General features: G+C 56.6%; 1 protein-coding gene across 1 annotated transcript; it reads right to left on the reverse strand.

The window, feature by feature from the left end:
- Positions 1 to 8,239: 8,239 nt before the first annotated feature.
- TMEM270 (transmembrane protein 270) lies at positions 8,240 to 9,975 on the reverse strand. The gene is made up of 3 exons (XM_021700411.1): positions 9,904 to 9,975; positions 8,623 to 9,018; positions 8,240 to 8,533 (listed from the first exon to the last, which is right to left on the reverse strand). Exons 1-3 carry the CDS (start codon positions 9,973 to 9,975, stop codon positions 8,240 to 8,242), a joined length of 762 nt encoding a protein of 253 aa, XP_021556086.1.
- Between the last annotated feature and the right edge of the window lie 9,995 nt (positions 9,976 to 19,970).

Consider the following 19,970-nt stretch of genomic DNA (forward strand, 5'->3'; position numbering starts at 1 on the left):
GCTGCCCCCCTCACTTCCGAGAGGGGTTCCGCTCCTCCCACTCCTATTGTCCTCCCCCTTGGCCCTTGGCCAGCCCCCATGTCCAGGCTGAGCCCACTCCAAGCCCGCCAGCGAGGGAATGGGGGCGTCAGGCAGAGGCTCTGGGAAGCCTGGGTCTGCCCCCGGAGTTTGGGAAATGGAGGTTTCTCCCCAGCCCTCTTGGCAGGGGTGGGAATTAGGGGCTCAGTGAGAGGGGTCAGAACAGGCCTGGATTTGAATCTCTTGTCAGCGGTGTGGACAAGTGATTTATCCGCTCTGAGCCGAGGTTTCCTCATCTGTAAAATGGGGATGCGCATGATACCTTCCTGCCACGCTGTGGGGATTGAGATATTACATCATGTAAAAATGTGCTCGGCACCAAGGAGGCGCCCGGTGAGGTCGATGCCATGTTCGTGCCGAAAAGGGAAGGCGCTCTGGTTGGTGGAAGAGGTTGTCAGAAGGTGGCTGTGAGACAAGGAGGGCTGGTCAGAGTAGTCCAGAGATGAGGCCCCAGAAGGCCCTCTCCTCCCTCTGCTTAATCCCCAGGCAGGTCAAGTGGTGGCAGAAGCGGATGGAGGGGGACCCCCAACCCCACCGCAGGCACATGCGTATCCGCAGAGACCCCCAGCCACAGCCCTAGGAACTCTCAGTGACCCTCCACACCACAGACAGTGCCCCCACCTCAGGACCAGGTGTTACCCCGGAAGACTATGCACAGCAGGTGGGCCCATAGCTGACCATGACAGCCCCCCGTGGCCCCAGACTCCTGCCTTCTAGAAGAGCCAGGGGAACGAGCCCCCTCCCTGGCCAGCAGGACTCAGATTCAGGCAAAGCCTGTCTCTGTTTGACTTTGGAGGCTTTGACAAGGCAGGGACCGCTCCTCATGCCTGGACACCTCAGGCAAAAGCCTGGGGCGGGCGGACAGGACGAAGTGGTCCCTGTGACCGAGATGCCTATGCTTCTCCCGGGCTGGGGTCAGCAGCATCACCTCTCAGGGTCCAAAAGCCACCCCTGTCTCTGCCTCCCTCTGTCCCTTCTCCAGCCCTACCTCCAGAGCCCCCCACCCCGGCCACGTGCAGAGAGGCAGTGGTTAAGGACACGGACTTTGAACCCAACTCAGCCCCCCCCAACCCCGATGGCTAAGTGGACCATAAGTCTCAGGGTCCCCGTCCATAAAATGGGTCCGTGATAACAACAGTACCTCCGTCACAAGGGAGCCTGGAATGAATTAATACAAGGAAAGCCCTCAGAATGGTATCTGGCCCATCACGAAGACTCAATAAATTCTAGCCCTTGTGATTTTTTATTTGTGTCTCTGTCCTGCATGTTTGTTGAGTCAGATTTTCCGTGGGTGAGGAGGTAGGGCAGGAGACATGAAGCTCCATGGTTTCCATTGCCTGGAGCTCCATGTCCTCCGGGCTGGAGGCTAGAGCAATAAAGGATTCCTTTCAGTTGGGGCCAGTGATGCTCTGGTAAAGGGTGACCACAGGATGCTAACCCTAACCCCAGGCCTCGGGGGTGGGGCCAGCAGCAGAGCCCAGGCCATTCTGGGTGGGGAGGCCCCAAGGCCCTGAGCCCCGGCCACAGGCTGGTGATACTTCTCTGTATGTTCGATGCCTTTTCCCCCCTTCCCCCCTGACCACCCTCTATGCCCAATATCTGGCCTCCACCCCAGGCCTGTTTGTACCTCCCGCCGTGGGAGGCTCAGAGTCTGAGGAAGCAGCATCTCGGAAGTCTAGAATCTGGGATTACAGGGCCTAAGCGTAGCCTGAGGAGCTCACTACTGCAGTGACCCTGACGAGGTCCCTGTGCCGTCGCTCCATAGGGCCCCGGGTCCCCAGGGAGGTCAGGAGGGCAGTCTGAGGAAGAGCTGGTCCGGCCACCACTAGGCAGTCCCCATGGCTCCAAAGTTTCCTCCAAGCCAGACCTGCGTCCCTGCCCCGGCTGCCCCACAGTGTGGCCCTGCCCCGCGCAGTCTCTCCGGCATGCCAGCCCTGGTTCCCTTGGGCAGCCCTGTTTCCCGGGCCCTCTTCTCTGCATCTGGGGCCTCTGGGAGAGCACGGGTATTGGCAGGGAAAGGGGGAGGAGCAGGGAAGTGACAGCCAGACGCATCATGTGAGGCGAGCTTCATGACCGGGATCCAGTACGGTCTCCCCACAGCTGGTGGACACCCCATAGAACCCTCGGTGCCCTGGGAGGGGCCAGGCAGGCGACACTGGGGGGCCCAGGAGGCCCTTTCAAGCGATGCCAAGGGCTGCCGGGTGAGTTGGTGCAGAGTGTCATCTGTCACCACTCCCGGCAAGGGACATGTGTCCCCATTATGTCAAAACTATGCTGTTCCCAAGGCAACCCCCAGGAGAAGCCCTATGAGCTGTGTCATCCAGAAAGGAAGAGTGAGCCCCCTGGGCACGGGACCCCCGCCTCAGGGAGGGAACCCCAGGCAGCCCCAGCTCCAGCCCCACCAGGCACGGGCAAGGCGGAACGACCGCAGGGCTCCAGCCCTCCAGATGTGCAGCCAGCATTCCTTTGTGGAGACAGGGCGGAGCGGCAGCCAAGGGCCCAGATGGGCCGCATTAACCTGGGAGCCGGCTCTTTGGGGCCCAGATGCTCCGTGTTTAGCCGGCTAGCGGCTTTGGGCTCCAGATGTGGGTCCGGGCTGGGGGCGGGACACAGCTCCAGATGTATGCAGTCTGAGCAGGAGCGCAGCAGGGCTCAGCTGCGGCGCCCCGGGCATAAGGGTCTGGGGCTTTGGGGACTGGGACAAGGGGCCTCCACACCTGCCCTCCCCAGCACCCCCAAGCCCAGGGCCAAGAGGGGTTCAGGGTTCACACACACACAAAAAAACTCTGACTCAGGAGCTGCAGAGCCCAAAGGTTCATGCCTCATTGTGTGAGCAGGGACAGAACCCAGTGACCTGCCCAGGGTCACACAAGCCAGGGATGGGCAGCACCCCAGCTGGAGCAGAGGGTCTGACGTCTCTCCAATCACAGGCAGCGTTGGGGGAGCGAGCTTTGGGGATGGATGCCTGCCTCTCGCCAGAGGGACTGGAGCACAGCTAAGCAGAGGACCTGGGCCAACCCCTGACCCCCCGGAGCCCCAGGCACTTAGCCGCCAAGGTGAGGTGGTGGAAGAGATGTTCCTATTCACTGAGCACCCACCATGTGCTGGAGCCTATGCAAGCCCCTCACCTGCCTCGTTGGGTCCCCACAACTCCCGTGCAGGGTGTGGGGTCCTCATCTCATAAATGGACAGCTCCCGGGGGAGCCAGACTGCCGAAGGCCACCGGGCCAGGCCAGGCAGAGCCAAGCAGAGCCAGGCAGAGCGGGAGGAACACCGGGGACCTGCCGCTGCCCAGGACTTGGTCATGAACTTGGGGATCTGCAGGCTGTGGCTCAACATGGCCTCTGCGGAAGACCTTTGTAAGGGAGCCCGGGCGAGGTGCTGTCCTTGGGGCCTGGCCCTCCTGTCCCCATATAGCCCATCTGCCCTGGATGGTGTGACAGCCGAGAAGCCCAGAGACCCCTGCCTGAGCCCCAGGCATATAGCAGCCCCTCCCACCGCCCAGGGGGCCCTCAGCCTAGAGAACTGGAAGTTCTCAATGTCTCCTCCTCAATATCAGGAGCTGCCTGCCTGCCACCCCCTTTCCCCAGACCCTAGGAGGACTGCTGAGATTGCAGGGATGCGGGCAAAGGGTGGGCCCAGCGGCCATATCTGCACACTGGCTCTGGGCTCCGAGCCGGGAGGGCATGGAGGCCGCAGAGGGCACCGGTCGGAGGCCAGGCCCAACTGACCGCCAGGGGAGCGCCTACAGCTCCTGGGCCCCTGAGGAGAGGGGAAGCAGCCATAGAAACCCCCCAGGGCTGGTGGGCATCCTGCGGGCTCCTTCTGACCCTGCCCCAGCAAAGCCACCCAGGAGGGAGACAGCAGGACAGCACAGTCTGGCCTGGGTAGGGAGGCTGGCAGGGGGGAGCGGGCTGAGGCAGAAGCACAAATAGGTCACATCAGGCGAGCGCTCTGGGCGGGGGGCCGTGCCTCTCAGCTCTGGCAGCCCCACCTGGGGCCCACGCCCAAGCCCCTCACTTCCTCCGCTGCCCACACCCCACCCCAGGGCTCCAGGACTCCATCCCCCAAATCAAGGGGACCCCCATTTCTCACTTGGAGGCTCTGCCTGCCGTCTGCCCAATGCCCCCCCCCACCATTCGACAAGCTGCACCTGGACAGCGCCTGACACCCCTGTTTCTCCTGAGGTTGGGATGGTGTCAGGAGCTGGGGGACAGGAAGATGCCAGAAAATGAACCCCTTTCCCAGGGCTGTGGGCTCAGGGGGTGAGTGGGAGCTCAAGGAAGAAGGGGGAGGCTCACTGCAAGCAAGGTCAGTCAAAGGCCAGCGACTCAGGCCGGGGACTAAGGAGGGGGCCCCTCACAGTCAGTCATGGCTGGGCAGCCAGGGCCCTGTGTGTCTTGGCGGAGCAGGACCCCTGGGCGGCCAGGTATGTAACAATTCCAGCCATTTCCTGTCCTATTAATGAGAAAGGGGCTGATATAAATATACGCTCAGCATAAATAAATACAGGCCAGGCCCGGGGCTGCATAGCAGACAGATTGCGTGGAGCTTCTGGCCAGCCCTTCAGCCAGCTCCCCCGACCCTGCCCACAGTGCAGCCCCCCCCGCACCGCCCCCCACTTGTTTTCCTCCGGCAGACTAGGGCCCCTCCACACATACAGGCCCGAGGCAGATGGACGAGCGCCCTTGCCCTAGGCCTCAGGAATGGGGTTGCCGTGGCCCCTGGGAAGGCGGCAGGCCCAAGAGAGGGAGCTGGGGTTCCCGGGCCCTCCTGCCTCATGCACAGACCCGATGACAGTCCTGTGAGGCCTGAGGTGCTATGCTCCCCAGGCCTGCTCATAGGTGGGGAAACTGAGGCTCACAAGGTTAAGGGACTTGCCTAAGGTCACACAACCGGGAGGTTGCGGATCCGGGATTCAAACCCGAGGCTTTCTCACCCCAAGGCCCGTGAGCTGCCCGCTGTGTGTGAGGGCAACCAGGGACAGCTTCGTGCCCTCCTGCCTTCCTCCCAAGCCCCGCCCCTGGATGCCAGGGCCCTCAATGGCCCTGGAGGACTTCCGGTAAGGCCTGGAAGTGTAGCTCCACGGAGCCGGACCTCAGCTCGGGTAGGATGCACCTGCAGCCCCAGCCCCACCCCACCCCACCCCTGCCCCAGACCACCTCCCAGCTGGAGCATCCAGGTCACTGAGGTCCCTCGAGTGCTGACTGTCCCATCGGGGATAATCTGGTCACCCCACACTGCACAGACATGGAAACTGAGGCCCAGAGGCAGAGCTTCAGCTAAGGTCACAGCGAGAAGCAGGCCAGAGCCAGGGAACCAAGCGTCTGCCACCAGGCCTTCTCCTCAGGCCCTCGGCGTCCCTCTCGCAAGCCTCCCCCTGCTCAGTGCTGCCCCAGCTCCCCGGCCTGGATGCTTCCCAGGGTGGACTCAGGTGTCAGCCTGTGTTCTGGAAGCCAGCCGGGGGCCCTTCGCTTGGCACAGGCCAGCCACAGCAACTAGGAAAAGCCAGGTCCAGGGAGGTTCAGAGCCTGACAATGTTCATACAGCACGGGGCAGATCTGGGGCGGGCACCCAGGGGCTGTGGTGCATTCATCTCTTGTAAACTCAGTTCAAATGCCCCCTCCTTCAGGAAGCCTTCCCAGCCACCCGGGCCCAAAGGATGGGCTCCCAGTCTGCCCTCAGGCCTACTCTGCCTCCCAGGCCTTGAGGTATTCTCTCCCCAGTGTGTCGTGTGAGTGGGCACTTAGCCCAGGCAGCCACACTGGAGTGCCCCCACCTCCTGCCGTGCAGAGCCCCAGTGTGGAAAGTGGAGGCCAGGCCTTTTCCAGCTGTGGCCTCATTCCCACCAGCAGCCAAGGATTTGGGAGCCAGCTGGATGAGGGGGCAAGTTGAGCAGGTGGACATGCCCGGGACAGCATCATCCTGAGTCCCAGCTGGTCTCCTGGCCCCAGCCCACACCTCAGGTCCAAGGCCACACTAGGCTCTCAGCCTCTGCAACTACAGCCCCTCCCCCAGCCCTGGTCCCCCTGGCCCCAGAGGTCTCGGCCCCAGACCGCTGGGGATGTGGCAGGATGGGTGAGAGCGTGGCAGGTGGAGGGTCACAGAGGAGCTCCCCAGGGCCGGGGCCACCGCCCACCTGCGCCCCTCCCTGCCCGCATGCGGTTCCTCTGGGGCCCACCCCCTCCGGTGCTTCGGAGCTCCCAAGGGGAAAGAGCAGAACTGGAAGCTGACCTCAATGCAGCCATTCAAAAGGACAAGACATCCATGTGGACTGACTTGGAAATGGGTGGGTGGCATGTCGTCAAAGGCAAAAAAGCCTCTCGCCTAATGATGTGCGTAGTAGGATTGGTCTCCGTCAGAGATGGATCTGCAGGTGTAACGTGGGAACATGCCTGCAGGCTTGCATACAACGCATCATGGCTGGAAAGATACACAACACACAGATGACCCCGTTTCTCTCAAGTTTCGAACCAGAGAGGAAGGAAACCTTTTTATCTTAATATGTCCATATTGTGGGTAATGTTTTAAAAAGTTAGTAGAAGGAAAAATACTAGTATCACATACACAGTCTTGCCCCTAAGCCCCACTGGCCAGGGCTGTGCCAGCCTCCCTGCTGGTCCCAGCCTCCAGCCCATCCCCCAGCTCCATCCTGGCTCCCATCATTTCCCCCTTCCCTGCCCCCCACCAATGCAGGCCATCACCCTTCCTGTCCCCCTCTGGCCGTTGAGGCCCCTCTCTACCTACACCCTCCCTCCCTCCCAGCACCCCAGGCCCCGCAGGCCACAGTCCTGTCAAGCACCAGCTTGGGCCCATGCAGCTCAGGGCCCATGCAGCTCCATATGCCTGCCCTGGGGCCTCCTTCCCACTCCCCCCAGTCCCCAACCTCAACAATGGGCCAAGTCCACACACCTCAGCACACAGCTTTCCCTACAAGTTGTGTGCGTGTTCTGGAATCCCAGTCATGTTTACTCCAGCACCTTCCCAGCAGATGTTCTGCCTCGTGGGCCAGATGGAAGCCCTTCAGATGTCTCCCCCAGGGGCAGGCCAGGTCTGCTTGTCAGACTCAGAGAAAGAGCACAGAAGTTCACCCCACACCTACCCTGGGCCATCTGCAGGTCCATATGGGAGGCAGGGCAGGAATCTGGCCCTAATTTCCCCAGGAACCAGAATACAGAAGGTGAACAGAGGGCAGAGCTCTCTGGAACATCTCCCCATACTCACACACCCTCGGGCTTGGGAGTGAATGGAAGGTGATTGCTAACTCCCACGAAACCATCCCTCCCCATCCTCTCACGGAATCACTGGCCTCAGGGGCAGGGGGAGTCTGCCCCACAGCCACCTGAGCTTGCTTAGCTCCCTCAGCTGAGATTTGGGATGTTTCCCTCTCCCTGGAGGAGATGGATAGATGGATGGATCTATGGATGGATTTGTAATCGAGGTGGGTGGATGGTAAGTGGGTGGGTAAACAGGTTGAGGAATGAATGGATGGGTGGGTGGATGGAGGGATGGATGGAAGAATGGATGGATGGATGGACAGATGGATGGGCAGATGGATGGGCGGATGGATGGATGGATGGATGGATGGGCAGATGGATGGATGGACCGGCAGATGGATGGATGGATGGGCAGCTGAGTAGTAAAATGAGGGGCTAAGGGTATAAAGGAATGGATGGGCTAGTTGCAGACTAGCTCAGGAGTCACTACTTCTCCAAGGAACTTTCTAAATTTCTGCAATGTGACGCCTTAGCACCCCCCAGAGGCCAGAGTCTCTAACGACTCATCTCCCTGAAAGCCCTGGGCACAGACAGTCCTGAGAATCAGGGGCACAGACCTAGCGAAAGTTAGGTCTGTGCCCCAGTGCTGGCTCTTCCCCTGACTCACTCTGGGGACCTTGGGAATGTTCAACCTTCTGAGGCTCAATTTTCTCATCTGGAAAATGGAGCTAATCAAACCTGAAACCTATAATGCTAGGAGATTTAAACAAAGTTATGTACGTCAAGTGTCGGAGAGGGTTATCTGGCACAGATCCAGGGCCCTCCTTCCCAGAGGCAGCCTTAGGGCACGCATGCGCGCACACACACACGCACACCAGTAGGGAAGAGGGACACAGAGCGAGACCCAGGCCACACCAGATCCAGAAAGGCAAATGGGGACACACTTATTCTGCAGGGGTCCCGTGCTCCGGCAGGGCTGGCCCAGCCTTGGGGCCCAGGGGCTTGGGGAGCGGGGACGTGGACGAGGGTCCTGAGCCCTGCAGGGGCTCAACTTCCTGGGCCTGGGCCAGCTGGGCTGTGTGCTCAAAGGCGGCTTGCAGCAGGTGGGAGGCAAGGCAAGTGGTCCAGGTGATGAGATAGGCCAGGAGCCAGGTGAGCGCTGTTGTGGTCTCCACCCACCAGTACAGACGCCTCAGCAGGGCCCGGAGCTCCGGCACCACACGGTTGTCCAGCAGCGCCTGGAGGGTATGCGCCGATGGGCAGATGGCCGGGCCCAGGGCCCCCAGGCCTGCCCCCACGCAGCCCGGCCCGCGCCCGGCCCGCCCACCTTGCTGAGCAGCCCAGCCAGGCTGCAGCGACGGGCCCTCCGGCACAGCCTCCAGGTCAGCAGCAACAGCAGCAAGCCCGCCAGCATCAGGCTGTGCAGGCAGGACAGAAGCAGCTCCGTGCCGGTGGCCGCAGACAGGCCCAAGGCCGGGGCCCAGCGCCGCACGCCCGCCCACACCAGCCGGGGCGCCCGCAACCCCAGCCACACGGGGACGCCTAGCAGCGCCCGGCCCGCCCGCAGCGCCCGGCCCAGGGGGCTGGCGGCAAGCCCGGGGGCTGGATGGGCCTGGCGGCCGCGGGACCCACAAGCCTCCTGAGCCAGCCCCGACAGCCAGTGGTTGAAGAGGAGACTCTTGAGGAGCAGCAGATTGTAGAGGTGGACCCGGTTCTGGACCAGCTGCAGGAGGGAGGGAGAGCCAACCCGTTGTCACTCACGTGGGGGAGGAGCCCCACCTGCCACCGCGGGCGGGCCTCCTTCTCTCCAGGCCTCAATTGCCCCAACAAGAATGATCTTTATCTGCCCACTTCTAAGGACTCCTTTCTCAGGAGGGGGCTTTAGAAAGTATTTCGTATTATCCTTGTTTTCTTTCCTTTGGATTGAAGTGAGTATTTATAATACTCTAGACAGAAGGAAGTAGGTTTATTATTATTATTATAGAAGGAGTGACCACCCATCCCCCTCAGCCCTCTGATCCTGCAGGATTTGAACCCCGGGCAGGTTTTGTCTCCCAAACACCTGGGCTCTCCTGCCCACCCGTTGCCTGTTGGTGTCATGAGGGCGCCTGGGGGCAAAGGGCAGTGCCATTAGGGGTAGAGAGATGGGAGGCATGGGGGCAGTGACCGAGGGACTGAGGGACCTACGGAGAGAGAGGGACCCAAGAAGATCTCCGGGCTTCTGTCCTGGGTGACAGGGTGGATATGATGTCTCCCATCCACGGGGAGAAAAGAGTGAGCTTGAGTGGGGAAAGAGTCTGTAAACGGGTAAACTCCACCTGAGTCCTGGGGCTGAACAGCCCCTCTTCAGAGCTCAGAAGCCCCCCATCTGGATCCCACGCACCCTTGTCCAGAGGACCACCTGGAGCGCTAAGGAGCGGTGTGGGAGACAGCCACCTGGGGTTGGCTGTGCACCCCACCAGGGCCACCGTGGCTTGGGGGTGGGGCTTCTGAGGCAGGCAGTCACCTAGTGCCATGGGTTGGGACAGGTCCATGCAGTCCAACAGCTCCGAGGTGGCTGTGAAGGGCTGGGAGGACCCCACCCCAGTGCCCCCTGCACCCCACTCACCAGCACTGAGAGCTTCACCACCAGCAGAAGAATCCCCAAGAGCCTGGATCTGACCAGAGGGACGGCCTCCATGTCTGGCCCTTCTCCTCTTCTTCCAGCTGGGAGAGGGAGGGTGACCTCACAGATACTGCGGGTGGGGGCCAAGTTACCATGGGGACCCAGTTGCCGCAAGAGACCCCCTCTTACCTGCCTCCCGCCCCTGCCCTACACAAAAACTAGGGTATTTGTCTTCTCCGTCCTGTCCCCTTCATGGTTGGAGACTGCCCCGGACTCCACATCTGGCCTGGCCACAGGGACGCCGGAGAAGGTCCTCAGATGGACGGCTGTGGGGCCTGCGTGATTCCCGGCAATCTGTCAGGCCCTTCCCCAAACCGTGGCTGAGGGTGGCTGGGTGCTACACCTGCCCACATCCGTGAAAATCCCAACGTATCAAAGGCCCAGGAAATAGAAATCTTGACCCCCAGGGCCATGGGTGACACAGTATTTGGAAACAGATGGGAGCCTCAGCTGCCCAAACCTGCAGGCTCCCCGCCGAAACACACACACCCCACCCCCAGTCACAAAGCAGAGAAATGAAGTTGTGACTTTTCCTCTCAGATCTTAATGATGCCTGAGAGCTGTGAGAGGAGAGCAGGGGAGAAAAAGTGTGCTGACCCAAAGGCCCCAGAGAGTTCTGGAGAGAGGCAAGGACTGAAGGAAAGGGGACAATTTGCTGAGCTAGCCCACTCCAGGAGGCCATCGGCCGCCTGGAGCATCTCACGAAGCTTGCCGGACGCTGGGATTAGGGTCAGAGGCTTAGAATTTTCTGGGAGAATCCAGAACCTTGATCACAGGATTTCTCACTTTGCTCTCCCGTCTGGGTACGGGTAGGGGGCCCCAGGAGGCTGCAGGAGGGTGCGGTCACGCCTTTTAGAAAGTTTTAAAAGCACGCCCTCTGCAGGACAGGCTCCTGTAGTGCAGGGCCGGGTGACTGGAGGGCCCCCCTGTGCACATCAGAAAGGGCGGGTGCCACCCCAGCCCTTGCACACAGCGTGATTTCAGTCCTCACTTGCCACCTCGGCCGGGCACCCTTGTGCAGGATACCACCTGCCCAACTGGACATGGAAGCCTGCCATAATGAGTCCCTGGAATGTCAAGGATGACCTCTGCCCAGGGCAGTCCTGTTCACCCATTCGTTTCCTCTCCTGGGGCAACAGCTGGGGTCTGGGGGGTGAAGTGTACAAAGTCCCTCCACTCAGTCCTCTGCCTTGCCCCTCCCCCACCCGCCCTGTGTGCCTGCAACATTACGGCACTAAGGCGTCACCTTGAGCTAAGTTTTGAAGGGGGGCCACGGGGGCCGTGGAATATTCTCTTACACAGTGAGAGCCATGCAAGAGCTGAGGCAGCAAGGAGATTGCTGTGGGCTCTAGGACAGTCCCTCCCGCTCGTGAGGAGGTGAGACTAGCGAGAAGGGGTCTGGGGCAGGGGCTGGGGGCGGCATCAGCTAGGAATCCACAACATATACGGGGAAAGGTTCAAGATGGTACCCTACTTGCAGGCTAACCAGCCAGCCTGCCCAAGTTCCTTGGCTGCTGGCAGAAGCACGAGGTTCCTGGGTCAGAGAGGAAGGACCATCTACTGCTCACAGCACTAGCTGCTAAGGGTTTAGCATTGGTTCCTTGAGTCCCAAATCCCACAGAGTGACATGGACGGGGCCATAGGACACCTGTCCGCCCAGTGGGTATATTACGAGAGAGTAAGCCTGGGCTCACAGAACCCAAATCTTTTGTAATGGGCGGTAAGCAAGGCTGCCTTTTGCTCCTGAGTGAGACATTATCTTTATCAAGCTGGAGCATGCCTGCGTTTTGCCCCAGATGGAGACACCATATATGCCCAGGTTGTCTGATACACAGACGTCCTGAAAAGATAACCCAGATCAAAGATCAGTGTGCGGAACCGTGAGAGACCTGTGCACTTGTTCCCAACAGAGGGTTGAAGAAAGAGAGGTAAAGCAAGGCAGGGGTCAGCCGTCCCCCTGAGAAAGCTTGGATGAAGGGCGGACGGCGGTGCTGCCCACCAAGGTGGGGGTGGGGAGGAGGCGTGGGTTTGGGGAAGGGCCTGACAGATTGCTGGGAATCACACAGTAGGGCCAGAAAGTAGAATTTGCAATTTGTTTTCCTTCCTCCCTCTCCTCCCCCACTATCACCCAGCACCGCGCCATACCGAGAATTCTACTGTCACTAAGGCTGAGTCAATGGTCTTCAACCTCACACTGACCAAACCCCCCGGACCCTGTGGTCCAGGCAGGACCGCCAGGGCAGCCCCTCGGGGCATCTCTCAAGACCAAGCTGGGTCTCCATCCCACCTCCGTCAGCTGTCGCCCCATGCCCTCCAGAGCTTGGTCCCCAAGCGAGATTTCAGCAAGGCCTCTCTGCGGCTCTGTGCTTGCTCAGACCATAGGAGGCAAGGGACACAGAGGGGCCCACAGGCCTGGAAATCCAATGACAGAGGCCAGGAGCTCCCCCACACCTAGCCCCAGCCATGCAGTACCATTGGCCGGAAACCCCAGAGCCCCCCGCCCCCACCTTCCTTCCTCACCTTCCTGCCAAGCCTCCTGCCAAGAACGTGGGTTCTTAGGCCGGGAGCCCTCCATCCCCTTCTCCTTCCTGCTCAGCACCTAGGTTCAAAGCCATCCGTGCACTATGGCGCTGTAACGACTTCCCTCCCTGGCCCTGTCCGCACCTTGCAGGGTAACAGGGAGGACCAGGTGGGTTAACCCAGTTACCAGTGGCCGCCGCCTTGCCCGACGCCAGAGGGCGCCATTCCTCCCCCGTGCCCCGCTGCTCAAAGACTCCCCTCCCCAGCCCAGGACTTAGGGCTACAGGAGGGCAGGCAGCCCACCTTGGACTTGCTCCCATTCCTGGGGCCCGAGGGCTCTCAGGTGCGCTCCCCTGCGGGTGCAGGACGGCAGTGCGGCCGCGCGGGGGCAGCACACACCGGCGGTGCGGAGCCCGGCGCACCTGCGCGCGATGCTCCACTGGGTGGAAAGTTTTCCATTGCTATTTTGTCCCCAGTCAGTCTGGGAGGCTGGTTTCCCTGTGACAACAACCGTGCGTCATCCCGAGGAGCTCGCCCGGTGCGTGTCTCGTCATGCCTGGGTTACTGGAGGCGAAACCACGGGAAATGATCTGGATAAATATTCTCCTTTCTTTCATGTTCCAGGGTTAAAATCTCACTCTATTTCAAATCTTCATCCCCCCCCCCCAGAAGTACACAAAAGTGATAAATATGCTTTCATAGTTACTGGAATTTGTATATTTGGCTGTCTAAAAATGGCTTTATCGAAGCCCCTTAAATACAAAAATAATAATTAAGAACTGATGAATGAGAGGAACCTGGACTCTGAACTGACCTCTGACTTTTACTCACAGGTCTGTGCTTCCGCCCCAAGTCCCTTCTTCTGTAAAACTGGGATATACTTTGTAGAACCTAGCAGGTGAGGTTATGGGGAGGAGTCAATGAAACAGGGTCTGGGAAGTGCTTTGAGCAACACCTGGCCCGGCACCAATGCTTGGTGGCTGGTGGGTCAACGAAGTCAGCACCTGTGGATTGGAAAGTTAACTCAAGAATTTTTCAAAACAAAATAAGCTACAAGTTAGGCAAAATTGCTTTAAAACATGCGCAAATTTGTAAAAAGAAATGACCTCCACGGTGCGTGAATTGAATTGATTCATAAGCCAACATATGGAAATATTCATCTCAACCGAACCACTTTCAGGGGACTCACTTGGAGGCCAAGACTACATTTCTGAAATTCCAGAACATAGCCAAATATAAAGAAGGGTCAATGATACCTTTTAAAATTAATTCAATAAAATTTTGAACACAAAAATGAGTAAAAATGCCTTAAAAATATTGAAAAGGATATAAAGTGGCCAGACCATCCCATTGTTCAAAAACATTATTCATTCCCCAAATAAAAGGTCTGATAAATGGACAAAAATGCATAAATGCCAGCAACTGATTGCAGAGTCACACCTGTGCAGTGCAACAATCAACAAATGAACAAACAGCAATGGGAAATACAATTTTCACTAATTTGTTTCTTGATCAATTTGTTCAGGACCAATATGGTTAGTGTACTTGATTTCTGCCAGCTCACTTAGACCTCTCTCTCACAAATTCTCCCACCCACCACCCATCCATCCTCAACCACTCCCCCTCTCCCTGCTTGCTCTTTTCTCTTCTTGTGTCCTAAAGGCTTCTTGTGTCCTAAACAAAGTGTTCCTCCGTCCATTGAAGGACATTTAGGTTGTTTCCATATCTTGACTGTTGTGAATTTTGGTGCAGTGAACGTGGGAGTAGATAGCTCTTCACGATTCTGATTTCAAGTTCTTCGGATATATACCCAGAAGTGGGATTGCTAGACTCTAAGGTAGTTCTATTTTTAATTTTTTGAGGGCCTCCGTACGTTTTCCATAGTAGCTGTATTAATTTACATTCCAACGTGTGAGAGATAGGTAGATAGGTAATAGATAGATTGATAGATAGGTAGATACATACATACATACATACACACATTGGTATATTATTTGGCCTTGAAGAAGGAAAATTCCTGACAACATGGATGGAGCTGCAGGACATTATGCTAAGTGAAATAAGCAAGACACGGAAAGAGAAATACTGCATGATCTAACCAACACGTGGAATCTAATAAAGCCGAACTCAGAAACCGAAAGAACGGTGGTTGTCAGCCAGAGGCTGGGGTTGGGAGAAATGGGTTGGTCATAGGGTACAAAGTTTCGGTTATAAAGATGAATAAGTTCTAGAGATCACAGCATAGTGAGCACAGCTAACAATACTGTATGGTTTACTTGAAATTTACTAAGGAGATAGATCTTCAATCTTCTCAACACACACACGCACACACACACACACAAATGGTAACTATGTAGAGGTGATAGATACCCTAATTAGCTGGATTGTGGTGTCCATTTCACAACGTATATGTATATTCAAAACATCAAGTTGTATGCCTTAAATATACACAATTTTTACTAAAAGGAAAATGTCCCTCAGTGCCCCCTCACCTGACCTTTTAAGCCATGTTTTTGAAATAAATGCTGCAGACATCTTATTGCCACCACCAGCCACTGGCCATCTAGCTTCTGCCCCCACATCCCCACTGCCACTGTCCTGGGCCAAGTGACCGATAAACTCTTTGTTGCTGAATCTGGTACAGAGACACCATGAGCAAAGCCAAAAGGTAGCATCAGCCTAGGAGAAATGTTTGCAACTCGTGAAACAGTCCAAGAATCAGTATCGGGAATATACAGAACATCTAAGGAACTCCTACAAACATAAAGATAAGTAAGATCAAATCAGGCGACTCAACAGAACACATAGGCAAAGACAACTCACAGCAGAGGAAACCCAAAGAGCCAACAAACTTATGAAAAGCTGTGCACCTTCATTAGTAATCGAGGGAAATGCAAATTAAAACCACAATGAGATACTCTCTCATACTCATTTGCAAAACCAAAAAAGTCTGACAAAATGTGTCGGTGAGTCGGTGGGGGCAACCAGAGCATCCAACATGACATGTGCCCCCACCTGGCAATTCCATGTTGGGTTCTCAGACTCTGAGAGCCATCCATGGTAAGAAAGGTGTTATTCTCAGCTGCCCGTTGCCTACATATGTGAAACCGAAACAACTTCACAAGACAATAATTGCCCTTACTATGTGCAATGTGCACTTTCTAGTCATTCGATTTTACAATGAACTGAATTGTTTTCGTTACTCCCTACCAGAATGCAAACCCCATTTTGTAAAGTACTCCTTCCAGAAGTATTCATTTGTGAACAAAGAAACATGTGCAAGGTTATTTGCGGCAGCATCATTTTCCATCAGTAGGGAAATGAATAAATGAATTGGGTGTATCTGTTTGAGGGATGACTAAGCAGTGGTTACCATGAATGTGCTCTGTAAACAGCAATGTGGAAAGATCTCAAAAACATAGTAAAGGGGGGGGAGTTAAGTGAAAGGGGAATTTACAGAGTAATAGCTATAAAATGATAACGTTCATATACATTTTCTCAAACCCAGTAAGCATTATTATACGTTCCAGACACATGCAGTAAAAATATAAAAACAAGACCTAAAAGGTCCTGCCCGTTCAGGGTGGTAGCTGGGTCCCTGGGGCAGCAGATGGAGGAAGGAGGAATTCAGAGGGAGTCTCAGCTTCCTCTATAATCTGGTCTTTTTCTACATTCACATATTCTGGAGCAATAATGACAAAATGCTAACATTTGTTCATTCTGGGTAGTGGGTACCTGATGGTTGAGAACAAACCATGTAAGCAGAGATCTGAAGGAAGAGTGATCCAGACCAAAAACAGCAGTGCAAAGGTCTTGGGGTAACCATGGCATGTTCCAGGAACAGCAGAGGCTAGGATGGTGGAGTGAGGAGAGAAGTTAGGGATGAGGGTGGTAAGAATTTGGATTTTAGGTTTTAAGCAGGAGAGTAAGCTCATCAAATTTATACTGTAGGGGTGCCTGGGTGGCTCAGTCAGTTAAGCATCTGCCTTTGGCTCAAGGGTCATGGGATCAAGCCCCATGTCAGGCTCCCCACTCAGCATTCCTGCTTCTCCCTCTGCCCCTCCTCCTGCTTGTGTTCTCTCTCTCAAATAAATAAATAAAATCTTTAAAAACAATGTATACTGTAAAAACATTCTGGTTGGGCATATTTTGTTAACTGATCAACAAAAACATGGGGTCTATAGTGCTAATCTCTTGTGTGTTTGAAATTTTCCATTTTAAAAACAAAAGTCTATACTACCTCTGGCTACTCTGAGGAAAATGGACTGCGGGTGGGGGCAGAAGGGAGGCAGGGAGGCCAGGGAGGAGGCTGCAGCAGGGGTCTGGGTGAGAGGGGAGGGTAGACAGGACCAGAGTGGCAGGAGCAGAGGGGAGAGGCCATGGGCATGTGGGATGAGAGAAAAACGGCTTGGACTTAGCCCCTGGGTGCACCGTGGTTCTGGAGGGCAAGGAGGAGGAGGACAAGGAGGGGCAGGTTTGGGAGTGGGGACAAGGAAAACTGGGTTTGGGAGCGATGCCAGAGAAAGGCTCGTGGCCTCCACGGGGAGGTATCGGGTGCACAAGTCCAGAGTTCAGGGGAGAGTCAGGGCTTGGAGTCACCTCTTTGGGGATCGCTGGCATAGAAAAAGTATTTGAAACCACGGGACAAGATGAGATCATATAGGAAGTGGGTGTAGTTAGAGACCAAGAACGGGCCCAGGACTTGGGGGTGGGGGGCGCTCTCCGACTTGAGGAGGAAGAGGGCAGAGAAGAAGAAAGAGGCAGCAAAGGAGACAGGAAACCAGAAGGAAGGGAAGTTGCTCTCTCGTCCCCAATCACCCTGCAACCTGTCAATCCCATGGCAGTCCCTCCCTGGCAGCCCCCCCCCCCCCCCCCGCCACCCCGCGCTGCTCGGGCCTCCAGCTCTGGCCCGGATCATTACAACAGGCTGGGGTCCACTCCCCACACTGCCTTCTGGGCGTCTCTGTGAAATGCAGATCTGAAGCTATAATTCCCTCTGCCCCCTGCAGGGTTAGAAAGCCTGTCCCGGCCTGGTGACTGTGGCCCTTGGGGACGCTCCCACCCATCAGACACAGAGGCAGGTGGAAGTGCACGCGTTTGCACATACCGAGGAGCGGGGGGTGGGGGAGGGCTGCACCTTGCACCAGCAGCCATCCCCCCCTCCTTCCCTGCTTCCCACAGGCAGGGCTCGCTTCCCACGCCCGAGCCTGGAAGTGCCAGACCTCCCTTTCCCAGCCTCGGGGCTCCTGGGAAAATGTCCTCCCGCCAAAGAAAGAGAGAGACAAGGAGACAAGGCCCAGCCTGCCTCGGGGTTTCTATGTGAGGACACACGAATGTCTGAGGTGCTGCCACCATCCTGTGGCCAGAAGGAACCCTCAGAGCAAACACACAGTGACGGACAGGAGACTGGAGCCTGGGTCCTTGGTGAAATCAGTGAGCCACGGGGCGCCTGACTCTCGGTTTTGGCTCAGGTCACGATCTCAGGGTCATGAGATCGAGCCCCACATTGGGCTCCTCGCTCAGCGGGGAGTCTGCTTGAGATTCTCTCTCCCTCTGCCCCTCCACCTGCTTATGCTCTCCCTTTCTCTCAAATAAATAAATAAATCTTTGAAAAAGAAAAATCAGTGGGCCACGGGGCCAGCCTTGGTACGCGGACCAGTGGACTTCTGCTAAGACTAAACAGCGAACCCCTGCTATTTAAACCCCTTTGGGGTGGGTTCCCGGCACTTGCATCCAGAAGCATCCCGACTAACCCCCACATCCTCACGCATGCGCACGTCCCACCCTCACACGCCTGGCCCCCAAAAGTTGTGCCTTCCCCCTCAGAACTCTTGCCCATTGGCATCACTATGTCTTGCCTGTGGGCCCTCTTGGCCTAACATGGCCTCACCTTTGTCCACTTGATCCTTTCCCGCCACTCACTCTGGCCAGAGGGTGACTCACCTGACCTCAGCCACCTGCAGCCCTTGGCCTCTGGCTTGTACATCGGAGAGGCCACACAATAGTTTTGAAACATAAACTGCTCTTTTTCACCCCCCAAACCATTTTGGGGGGCAGACTGGATGGTGTCCACTGCTCCAGGGGAAGGTCATTGTCAGAAAAAACAAAACAGGGCACCTGGGTGGCTCAGTTGGTTAAGCGACTGCCTTCGGCTCAGGTCATGATCCTGGAGACCCGGGATCGAGTCCCGCATCAGGCTCGCTGCTCAGCAGGGAGTCTGCTTCTCCCTCTGACCCTCCCCCCTCTCATGTGCTCTCTCTCTCTCATTCTCTCTCTCAAATAAATAAATAAAATCTTTTAAAAAAAAGAAAAAAAAAACAGGAAAGGCTTTGGGATTCCAAAGTTTAGGACTTAATGGGGCTGATAACGGGACACAGAAACCTTTGAGGTGTCAGAGAAATACCTCCTGCCCTGAGACGAGGACGGTTTCCTGGGGCTCTGGAGGGGAAGGAATGGAGTGGGCTCTGGGCAGAGAAGTCAGTGGGGCCTGGGGTCCATGGGAATAGCAGAGGGGCATCCTGAGACCACCAGCTCCCACCAGGAACCCCCATGGCCAGTCTTGTTCTCTACCAGGGCCTAGAAAGCATTGCTGTAGGAGCCCTGTTGGTGCCCACAAACCAGGAAGCCCCCCATCAGTGAGTGGGGCACCACTGAGCAGAGGCACTGAGACACTTGGGGACAGATAGGCAGTCCCTCCAGGGCCTCCCCACGTTCCCTCTGATGATCCAACAAGACTGCCTTTGGGACTATCCACTTTACTTAAAGGGTCATTCCTCATGACGACATCTTTCAACACCACAGCGCCCACCTACCCCCACCCCAGACAAAGGAGTGGTCCTGGACACCCGGGGGTGGGGGGGTGGCTTAGAAGGAAAAGCCTGCACACACTGGGGTGCCTGGGTGGCTCAGTCGTTAAGCGTCTGCCTTCGGCTCAGGTCATGATCCCGGGGTCCTGGAATCGAGCCCCGCATCGGGCTCCCTGCTCCGCGGGAAGCCTGCTTCTCCCTCTCCCACTCCCCCTGCTTGTGTTCCCTCTCTCGCTGTCTCTGTCATATAAATAAATAAAATCTTTAAAAAAAAAAGCCTGCACACAGATACTGAGGAGATAGTGAGCAGAGCCTGAACAGGAGAAGACACCCATCTCCCTTGCCCCACTAGGCCAGGGTAGAGTGGGGGCTGTTTCTGACTCATCTCTGTGACTCCAGTGCCCTGCCCAGGGCCTGATAAACAGAAAGTACACAATAAATATTTATTGGCCTAAATGGGACATGAGGCTGTAGAGATGGGCCCCCACTGTCAGCTGACTGAGCCAGTCCTCATCACCAACCTCCCCCCCACCCCCCGCCCCTGATTCACCTGCTAGTGACCGCTCATCTGGCCAATAGGATGAAGTAGAATTCACGGCCCTGGGCTTCCAATAAAGCTTTTGTGATGATGAATAGTCTGAGCTGGCCTAGGTTTTTACCCTTTCCCCTGCATCCTGTCCTGTC

This window comes from Neomonachus schauinslandi, chromosome 5 (assembly GCF_002201575.2).
Source record: "Neomonachus schauinslandi chromosome 5, ASM220157v2, whole genome shotgun sequence".
NCBI lineage: Eukaryota > Metazoa > Chordata > Mammalia > Carnivora > Phocidae > Neomonachus > Neomonachus schauinslandi.